The sequence below is a fragment of the Pundamilia nyererei genome, unplaced genomic scaffold (assembly GCF_000239375.1).
Source record: "Pundamilia nyererei isolate P.nyererei 1_Seehausen unplaced genomic scaffold, PunNye1.0 scaffold00113, whole genome shotgun sequence".
In the NCBI taxonomy this organism is placed as follows: Eukaryota; Metazoa; Chordata; class Actinopteri; order Cichliformes; family Cichlidae; genus Pundamilia; species Pundamilia nyererei.
This window is the reverse complement of record NW_005187514.1, coordinates 1,837,671-1,848,288: the sequence shown is the minus strand read 5'-3', so window position 1 is coordinate 1,848,288 and position 10,618 is coordinate 1,837,671. Positions and strand designations below refer to the sequence as shown.

The 10,618-nt window shown below is 38.9% G+C and overlaps 1 protein-coding gene across 3 annotated transcripts; it reads left to right on the top strand.

Annotated features, from left to right (window-relative positions):
* The first annotated feature begins 661 nt into the window (after positions 1-661).
* Positions 662-10,373, top strand: cep78 (centrosomal protein 78). 3 transcript variants are annotated; one of them, XM_013913058.1, is made up of 16 exons: positions 662-783; positions 2,620-2,888; positions 2,987-3,162; positions 3,315-3,387; positions 3,492-3,595; positions 4,036-4,210; positions 4,306-4,419; positions 4,729-4,793; positions 4,875-4,977; positions 6,274-6,388; positions 6,606-6,648; positions 6,732-6,875; positions 6,990-7,067; positions 7,664-7,845; positions 9,129-9,276; positions 9,672-10,373. In XM_013913058.1, the coding sequence occupies exons 2-16, from the start codon at positions 2,627-2,629 to the stop codon at positions 10,266-10,268; spliced, it is 2,379 nt and encodes a 792-aa protein (XP_013768512.1). In that variant the 5' UTR covers positions 662-783; positions 2,620-2,626; the 3' UTR covers positions 10,269-10,373. The 3 variants fall into 3 exon arrangements, with proteins under 3 accessions (XP_013768512.1, XP_005741843.1, XP_013768511.1); XM_005741786.1 differs by having other exon boundaries at positions 662-766; positions 4,729-4,977; XM_013913057.1 differs by having other exon boundaries at positions 4,729-4,977.
* Positions 10,374-10,618: the final 245 nt, after the last annotated feature.

Sequence of the window (10,618 nt, the reverse complement as noted above, 5' to 3'; positions counted from 1 at the left end):
TAGTGCTAAAGCAGTCAACAAAATGACCAAAAAGGAAATGATTACATAGAAGACTGTTTCACTGAATTCACTTCTTAGAATGACGTAATTGAAGGTTGTGGCTGTTCCTCCCAAACAGGATATGGAGAGTGGATGTGTGTTCCTTTAAGTAGAATTGGAGCATCCACAGTTTAACTATAACGCACTAAGTACCGCAGCAATTTCCTAATGTTGTAAACCTGCTCAACATTTGGCAATAAAACCCTTTCTGATTTCTGATTTCTAAATGGCAGAAAGAAACTTTTAACATCACATTCATTCAACTAGGAGTGGTTGATTCACCAGAATAGGGATATCTTTATCAGTGCATTTAAATCCAAATCCATTTTTGCACAAATTTGCTTAGCCAAAACGGTTATTATACACATTTATTTCCGAAAATCTAGGCCCAGTGGGGAATGCAGATTAACTTCTTTGATTTCTTTGTTCTTTGGTTTGTCATCTGTTTTACAACTGGATAGTTTATTATGTACTCAAGCTTCTCTAAATAGGTTATGACCGTACAGTCATTGGCTGTGACTCCCTGTGATATGTTTTACCGCTCCGCTTTGATAGATGGCAGCAGATCTCTGGCTAGAGCTGCAAATGGTACACTGAGGAAGAAGTGGGCGTGGGTTTGCTGGCACTACAGCGCCACTTTTGAGCGGTCGTTTATGTTGACAACAATAACAGACCGCTGAAGTTGTCAAGCAACGTCGAGGAAAAGTCATACATCAGTCCCGCGACGGTATAGTCTTTAGTTGGGTATGAAAGTACATTATATTATTTTATTTTGATTAAATCCAGTTGTGTAATGCATGAAGTCACAATTAAAAACAGCAGCTCTAGACCCTGATGCTGACATTCACTGCTAGCATAGACAGTCTTTGGTTGCTAGGAGCCGAGCCGAGCTGAGCTAACGCCACTGGTTTAACCTTAGCGCTCTGCACTTAATGAGAGAAAGCGGTTACACTGTGCATAGATAATTGGTGAAGATTCAAAATCAGTGAAAGTCAACGATTAGCTTTATTGTAAGGTTAACATTGAAATGTTAACGAAAACTTATGATCTGTGTATGGTCTTTAGCTGAAGGGCTGGTTATGGCTTGGCTTAATAGTGATAACTGGCCAGTTACATAACAAAGCTATCGAAATATTTTGATAGCTTATTTGTTCTGCGGGCCCAGAGGAGGCACTGGCTAACCCCCAAAATTTGCTGGCACCCCCAGTGGCTCCCCCTGACTGCCCTATGTTGGGAATAATGTAATAAGGGTGCAGAAAAGCTGGTGCCAGTCCCTGGACAGATCACTGTGCATCTCAGGGCCAACGTGGAAATCTAATGATCTAATATGTATTTGTATTTCATGAACAAGTTTGCTGTTAAAGTGAACTCCAGTCTGGGAGAGTGAATCTTAAGCTGCTTCTAGTCAGCTCTGCTGAGAATCAGTGAAGCCATCCTGGGACTTCCACTCAATTAATTGATCAGTCGATCAGTTAAAACTGATTAATATAGATTTCAAAATCTCATTTGGTTTTCATATTTACCTATTTTCAGTGATATAAACTTTATTAGCAGGAAGTTAAGTAGGAATGTCATTCTTTTAGATGAATTATTTTGTCATATTTTCAAGTAACCTAGAGCATAATAAAACTGTAAATTCTGTTTTTGGTGTGCCACCTCAATATTTTTAGTGGCTCGCATATGGCCACCCCACATACTTGTTGCTGTGTCTGTAAATGTTATGATATAACAATACGTTAATAAAGTTTTGTAAATTAATTCAGTTCAATTTCAATTCAGTGTCATTTTTATAGCAACAAATCACAGCAACAGTCAACTCAAGGTGCTTTATGTTGTAAGGTAGAGACGCTGCAATAATATAAAGAAAAATTAAAGAATCAGAGAACCCCTTTGAACAAGCACTTGTTTAAGAATTAGAACTTTTTCAGCAGATGTCTAATTATATATATATTTAAATACCTGCAGTCAACAATCGAGGGCAAAGGACAGTGCACGAGAGAGGTGAAGAAGCGAGTGCAGGTAGGGTGGAGTGGTTGGAGACGAGTGTCAGGTGTTGATTTGTGACAGAAGGATAACACCAGTGAAAGCAAAGGTTTCTGAGGTGGTGGCCAGGATAGACAAGATCAGAAAAGTATATCAGAAAGACGGCTCAGGTTAAGTGTTTTGGAGGTGAAATTAAAGAGTAGTTTGGACAATATTGGATAAAATATGTTGAATATGAAGCTGCCAGGCAGGAGGGAAAGAGGAAGACTTCAGAGGAGGTTCTTGGTGTAGTAAAGGAGGACATGCAGAGGGTTGGTGTGACAGAACGGGATGCTAGAGATGGGGTGAGATGGAGGCACGTGATCCTCTGTGTCGACCCTTGAAAGGACCAGCTTCAGGAAGAAGACAAAGATGTAATCATATACACAGAAATAGGAGAATTTTCTACTTAAATTGAAGCAATCGTATGAAAAATACGATATGGTGTAAAAGTAAAGTTGCCGTGATGTGTGCTGTTTTTCCATTACTGTGATCTTGAAGTACTCCTACCAATTTAAATAGTTCTCTTTGTCTTACTTTGAATATTTTTATTCCTAGATCAGAGATGGCCCCGGACAGCGCTCAGATTCGGCGGCAGGGTGCTCAGGACTTTATGGCTTACTATGAGTTTGCCTGTGCCAGGCAGGAATCTGTCCCCCTTCCTGCAGTTGTAATGAACCTCAACAAAGGGATGCTGGACTTTAGTGGAGACAAGCTGAAGCTAACAGACTGGCCACCTGTTCTCAGCTCTATATCCATTAACAAACACCTGCACCACATAGCAATAAGTAGCACATACCAAGCTAGTTTGGCTTCTGGAGAGGCAGGTACGTTATTGAAACAGTTTATACGATTTTAATTGTCTGTTAGAAACTTGTTGATTTTCAGATTTTACTTAAAACAACAATGTCACCATTGGTTTCAGATAGAAGATATCTTAAGTCTAGCTTCAGGAGGAAGATTCCAGCTATTCGCTCCAAGGATATGACATTAAAGCTGTGCAAGGCCCTCAGAGAGTGCCTCACTGTCTCTCCCAACCTCAAGACGCTGCAGCTCAATGGACTTCCACTGAGAGAAAGGGACCTCATCACCCTGACAAAGGTGAAAGCAGAGCATTTTAAAAGCAAAGCATTGTAACTGTTTAATTTTTAAAAATGTTATTCAGAACTCTTTCTGTGTTTGTTGCTTTTTTGTTCACTCTTAGAATGGACATTTATTAAAACAAGTTCTTTGTTGAAATGATCCTAATCTAGGGTTTGGCAAAAAGCACTTCCTTGGAAAACCTATCTCTGGTTAACTGTCCAATCAGTGATGAGGGCTTAGAGGGTATGTGCAATTATATTACTGTCTCCTAATTTTGTTCAGGAAAGGAGTTTGTATTGTATGTTACCTGTGTAACTGTGTGTTCTCTATGTTTCTATATGTTTTAGTCATTTGCCAAAGTGTTAAGTATTCTGCTAACATCAGGGCAGTGGATTTTAGTGGATGCAGTCTTACCTGGAGGGGGGCAGAGCACATGGCCAATATTATCAAGGTATAGTATTTGATTTTCAGTGTCATCTGGCAGTCTATTTTATTTTTTATTGAGAGATGATTATTTAATAATTGTAAACTATCCAGATAATAATTGTTAAAAAAGTTTGTAAGGGAAAAAATTGAGGTGCACAGTGCAGATTACAGCAGCATGTTTTTTTGACAGAGGGATTGTAAAGCTGTATACACACTGGAAGCGATTTTACTTGTTCACTTTCTATGGTCTCTAGTCAAAACGTGGCCTTGAATCGCTTCCAGTGTATATGCAGCTTAAGCCTAGAAGATTTAGAGAGAGAAGTTATCAGTTAGTCAGAACATTATGTAATAAAAGATAAAAGATAGAATAAGACAATGTGGGCCTTTTCGTTCAGTAATAGAAGTGGAAGAGTCTTAAAATTTTTCATCACAACTTTTGTAAGAATCCTTTTATTTATCTTAAAGCATCAGGGTATGCAAAGACATGGTACGGCGTGGGCGGAGTCTCTGAGGTATCGACAGCCGCAGTTTGAGGGTATGGGAGGTCTTCGCCGTGTCACACTTAACTGTAACACTTTAATTGGGGACCGGGGTGCTGCGGCTCTTGCGAGTGAACTTGCTGAAGACCTCTGGGTTAAAGGTTAGTAGATTTGTGAGTTTGTGGTGTTTGTTGTTTTCCTTATTGTACAAATTTTTGATAGGATTTCTGTTTCTGATTTTTGGCTTGTAAAACAGCTGTGGACCTGCAAAGATGTGGTCTTTCCAACGAAGGCGCTCGTCGTTTGCTAGAAGCCTTGAAAACGAATTCTTCTTTGTGTGTGCTGGATATCCGTGGTAACCCGTTAGTTGGTAAGTTGCTACCTAAGTCAAGGCAATAGCATTTTCTTGTTTTTTTCCAGACTTAATAGCACTTTTCCCAATCTGATAAAATATTGTTCGTTCCACTGCTTGAGCTGGTTTGTTTTTACGTTTCCATTTGACATATTAATGCAAACCAAATTCTGTGTGTGCGTGGCACTTTCCAATTGTAGAAAAATCATTTGAGTAATACTGTAATTACATCAGTCATGTAGTAGTTCATCTCTAAACCAACGAAACATAAATTTCTAGAAATGTTTCTGGTACTTAATCTTCACTGATTTTGAGTTTTCCTTTCAGATAAACTCCTAATTAAAACTATAATAGAGAAAGTACTAATGAATGGTCATGGACAGTCACCAGAGGTAAGTTTTTGGGAGAAATATTCCAGGGGGGCTCTAGGTGGTGTATTTGTATGCATGTGTCTTCCTTATGTTGTCCTGCAGTATTGCTGGATCAAGCCTGCAGCGTCAGAACCACAGAGAGCTTCTGGTCCAAGGAGGAGAGCATTACCCAGTACAGTCAGAGGGAAAGCTGCATTTAGAATAGGTATTTATGTATACATACATTTTTCTTGTTCCATGTTCCAGATAAACACAGACAGACTGCATGTAACTCCATGTTATTGTCTCCCTAGTCAGACAAAACACAGTAAATTCAGTATTTCTGGTTGTACACCTAAAATCAGCCTATTAAAAACAGATATTTATTCATTTATTTTTATGAGCATAGGCACATTTCTCTGTTTTATGTTGGGGGTTTTTGTGCATGTATGTGTGCAGTGTAAATTCACTGGAGGATTTCTTTCAGTCTGTTTGAGATAGTATTGCTTATTCTCGGTGTCTTTTCAACTTCTCAAATTAAATTTTTAAGTCATCTGGAGACATGGTAAGAACTGAATTCATTGTGATTTTATTTTGTTTCTCCTGCTGATAGGTGCAAAAATAATCTTGAATTTGTGATGTGTTTGATTATGGTTTAGTTGACTTTGCCCTTATTTATAGGATGATTTCACTAGATACTCACCTAGATTAATTAGTCTTTCATCTATTTGCGTGTGATGTTTATACCCTGCTTGTTAGAAGCAAGTAATATCTGCTAGTTTCACAAAGCATGTAGTTCTTATCATTTTTGCATTGATTAATTCATGGAAAGCCCACACACATGTTCTGCTGGCCATTATAATCACTTCCACTATTTTGCGCATATCTTGTGTTATTATTGGGAGGGACCTAACAATTTTCTGTGAGCAAAGATTTATCAGTTTGTCATTTATCATTGTTCAGTTTAATTAAATATTATTAATGTACATTAATGCCTAGTGATGCAGTGATTAGCACTGTTGCCTCACAGCAAGGCCCTGAGTTCAAGTCCTCTCTCAGGCCAGGGTCTTTCTGTGTGGTGTTTGCATGTTCTCCCCATGTTTGTGTGGGTTCCTACGGCTTCCTCCTGCAGTCCAAAGACATGCAGTTAGCAAGGTTAGGTTAATTGATGATGGTTAATTGCCCATATGTGTGGATGCGAGTGTGAATGGTTGTCTGTCTCTGTGTGTTAGCCCTGTGGCAGACTGGCGGCCTGTCCAGGGTGTACCTTGCCTCTCGCCCTGAGACTCCTAGGATAGACTCCAGACCCCCCACGTCCCTGAATTGGATGGCAAAAGACGATGGATGGATTGATTATTATTCATTTATATAGTGCCGAATCACAACAGACACCTCAAGGCACTTTTAATAAATGGTGATAAAGTACAGTTCATAATACTATGAGGACTTTGCATCATCAACGCTGCGCCCTTCTTAGAGGTGAAGATTTCTCAGAATTCATGGACATGTCTTCTCTTTGCAGCCACTCATAAAGGACCATCTCCCGGTGGACGGAGTTCAGCTGCTGCTCTGAAACCTAAGCCATCACGCACCCCCCATGTGCCTTGGCGTGCTGCTGCACGAGCTGGACGCCAAAGGTGAAGATATGTTCAGAAGAAACAACAAGCAAACAACAAAAACTATGTTCCATTAATAAGTTTGGAAGATAGTTTGGATTGTGTGTGTGTTTTGGGGGTCTGGAAGTTTATTTTTTCTGCATATGGAAACCTGTAGGGAATGTAATTATATGTTTAAAAAGCATTCACTGTTTATTATAGTCATGTAGAGACTAATACTATGTTTTTGCTTCTGCAGAGGTTTGCCTCCTGGAATTACTGTAACAGACCATAGCTTTCAGGTAAGCTGTCTTGTGTCTGTGTGTAATGCAGCGTAATGAATAAAGAGCCCTAAACAGCAGCATTAATGTTAATATCTTATTAGGGTGCAGCCACAGTGAAAGTTACCATGGAGTCGGATTCAGAGGCAGAGGAGGATGATGAAGAGGAAGTGGTGGAAGTGGAACCGAGACCATCTTCTCTTAATCGTCAGGACAGATTCATTTCGCGGAGGTTTGAACAAATACAGGTTAGTCATTTTTGTAATGTGTTTTTGCTGCTTCTAAAGTCAAAGATGTGGTATGTGAAGAGTTCATTAAACAAAACCACCTCACACACTGCTCTTCTGATCCATGCCCTGTAGATGGAGCTAAACGAATGCCGTATGAGGCTCGGAGAAGAGCGGAGGGCCAGACTGAAGGCTGAGTCCAGGCTCATGGAGGTAAATAAAATCTGTAATACATACAGATAAATTAATGCCTGTTATTTATTTTTAATGTTTTCCTTTTATTGCAAGTTTTAATCATAGAAAATCCATAGAAAATCAACCCTCTCACAATCAGCTGATTTCTTAAAATCTTTGACAATTAATTTGACCAACATGTTCCAAATCACAGACCCTTGAAATACACAAAAATGGGTCAACATTTTTACATTTTTTTTTTTAATCTGTTATTTTTGACCAGCAATTTTGAGCCCTCATAAGTGCAAGAGAGATTCATTCTAGTGGCTGCAAATCTAAAGTTGTTTTAAATTTACTCCAGGGAATTAACAGAAAACAGCATGTTGGTTTAATTGGTGTACTTTTGCTATTGAAACTGTGTTATTTCCCATGTTATTTGATTCTCAAAGTTGTTTATAGAAAATAGTGTGATTCTTTGTGAGTCAGGTGGGAGGTACTTATTGATTTTTCATGAAGTAATGCAACAGCTCGTCCTTTATTGAAGAGTCAGTTTTATTGAACAGTCGTGTTTTTTGGGGTTTTTTTTAATGAATAAATAAGACTGTGCCTTTATTCTTTATGTAATTTCTGTTCAGTATGAGCTGGAGAATGCTCGTCTTCGAGATGCCAATCACTCCCTGTCAGAGGCACTTGCTGCCAGTGGCTCTGCATTAGCACCACCGGCTTCCAGTGCTCTTGAAGATGAGGCAATTCTGGAGAGCATTGAGACATCATTCACTAAGTTTCACGCTTTCCTGGATTTGCTCAAAGATGCTGGGTGGGTATTTTTAATGGCAGCAATTACAAAATGCCACTGTTGTCACAGGACCTACGTGGTTTACTGAAAATCCGTTCTTTAAAAATCTTTCAGTTTCATTATGTGTGGGTGTGCTTTTTTCCACTTCTTGAGCCAGAAGTTGGCCTTTAGTTTTGTTTTGAATGGATCCCCATTTTAAGTGGCTTATATTTAACTGTCTTTCTTCCCCTTGTTACATTTAATGTGTGTTTTAGGACGATACCTACAGTTATTTATTATATTTTATTTTTTATAAAGTTATCTTTGTGCATTGTACAAAACATTGCAGAAAAGTGTTTGCTTGATTTTTGTACAGTATTACAGTCTGGCACCCTGTGAGTAAACTTTTGTGTAGCTTTAATATTTCAGCTGCACGATGAAGCAGCTTATTATTGTAGCTCTTATCATTTATAGTGTAACAATGTGGTCTGCAAGAGTAAGTTCATTCAAGTGGTATAGAAAGAGCATATACTCAGATTACACACTTCTGTTAGTGATGTATCATTAAATTGTTATGTTTGGAAAAACCACAGGTTGTGTAGTTAATGGCTCGTATTTGACTTGGGATAAGTTAATTTTAATATTGGCCAATTTGATATTGATTCTGCAGTTTAATTCTGACAGGATGGGTTTCATTCAAAACGAAACTCTAGGTTTGTCATTGTCATTTCTTGGATTAATATGTGGAAACCAAAGCCCATGGGTTTGGTATAATTTCGCAGTCATCTTTGAGTCAGTCACTCACTCAGTCAGGATGTCATTCTGGAATCTTTTTAAATCTAAAATGCGCCCACTAGCCACTTAGTTAGGTGCATCTTCTTGCACAAGGTTGAACCCATTTTTGCTTTCAGAACTACCTTAATTATTAATAGAATAGATTAAGCAAACATATGCTCTGCTGGATTAAGATCTGGTGACTGTGGAGGCTCTTTGAGTACAGTGAACTCATTGTCATGTTCAAAGACTAATATGACGTTATCATGCTGAAAGCAGCCATCAGAAGGTGAGTACACTGGGATCATAAAGGGATCAGTGAGAGTAGTCAGATTAGCTGTGGTGCAATTATAAAGGGCTTCAAAGAAAATATCCCCTCACACCGTTACACCACCAGTGTACCCAATATCTTATTATCTTAGTCACATCTTACCATAATCATTTTTTTATTTGCATTTGTTGTAGGAAAAAGGTAGGCTGGTATTAGCTGGTTATCTACTCTGGAAGTTCATTTTTAATTGATTGCATGTCTTTTTTTAAATTTCTTGTAGCTTAGGTCAGCTAGCTTCAATGGCTGGAATTGACAAGTCAGATTTCCACCCTCTGGGAAGACCTCAGCTTTCCTCCACAATAGAACCACTTTTGCATGGTGTGACATCACCGCCTGGAGGGCGTTACAGGATCGATGCTCTGTCTTTGGTAAGAATATGCAGAGCAAACTTTGGAAGCATGTTCTGTTGGCAGGTGGGGTGAATATTTTAAAGTTTGCATAAGCCAATTTGCGCACAAATCTGTACGCAAATTGTGGATAAATAAATCATTGCTTCACAGCACTGTAGACTTGCCCTCTGTGATAATGGTGGACATTAGATTTGTAAGCACATCAAGCAGAAATGTAGATTAACTTTGACTACAGATTGTTAGGTTCAAGAATTATAGTTTAATGCATTCACATTCTCTTTTGCAGCTCAGGATGAGAGGAGTATCTGTTAATGAGACATTATTAATGTTACTTCAGTTTTAGTTTTGATTAGAATAGTTAGAATAGAATCGTTTTTCACATTGTCTCATCAAATGTAATTTCTGGTTTTTAGGTAGGAGGTGCCCCATCTGCCTACCCCGTTGGATTGTCTGACACCAGATTGCACAAGTCTCCATCCCCTACTAGAGCAGCCCTTCATAAAGAAAGGTCACTTGATGTAACTTTCACTCAGGCTTCTGCACCAGCAGCAAGTGGTGTAGTGGATGTAGAAGAGGAAGCAAATCATTTTTCAAAGCCTGACACCCAGCACGACTCAGGCTCTGAACACAGTTTTTATAGCCAAAAGTCCTTTGATAATATTTCCTTTGGTAAAACTTCCCAGACTCGGCCAAGCCACCCCACGAGCAACAGCAACTCTCACAGAAACAACAGTTCCCATGGATACAGCTTCAGCAACAGCTACACTTACAACCGTGCTTCTCATAGCAATGGATCTCGAGGTGGTTCATCTGTAAGTGTTAGTGACATTTTAAGCGACAAAGAGTCTGTGGGATCAGTAGGGTCAAGGAACAGGGGAAATGGAAGGCTGGTGACAGTAGGTCAGTCAGGATCAGAAGGGTCAGAGAGGAAAGCCCCTTCTACGAGAGGCGCTCTAGAGCAGGTCAGATCTCTGGAGAGTCTGGGGGTTCAGTCAGATAATGAATCGTAACTAGGCGACCATAAACTTTCTCCCTGTGTGTCAGTGCCTTTTCTTCTATGTTTAGATATTCGCTGAGTTTAAATTGTAGATTTTTTTTTTTGTCACCTTTATAAATGTTTTGTTCTTTTTTTCTTTTTTTGCATTTTCAGTCCAAATCATTTCAGTTTAGGGAAACAAAATGTTTTTTGCATGTAAAACCAAAATAAATTAGTGATTTAAAAAATTAGCCTTATATTATTGTTTTTACATTTTAGATTTACATTTACAGTCTTATTGAAGTTTTTCATAAAGTGCAGGGAATCTGCAGTAGAACAGTTTAATTCAGTGCGACATTCTCAAATCTGTAACTCTGTTTCTTC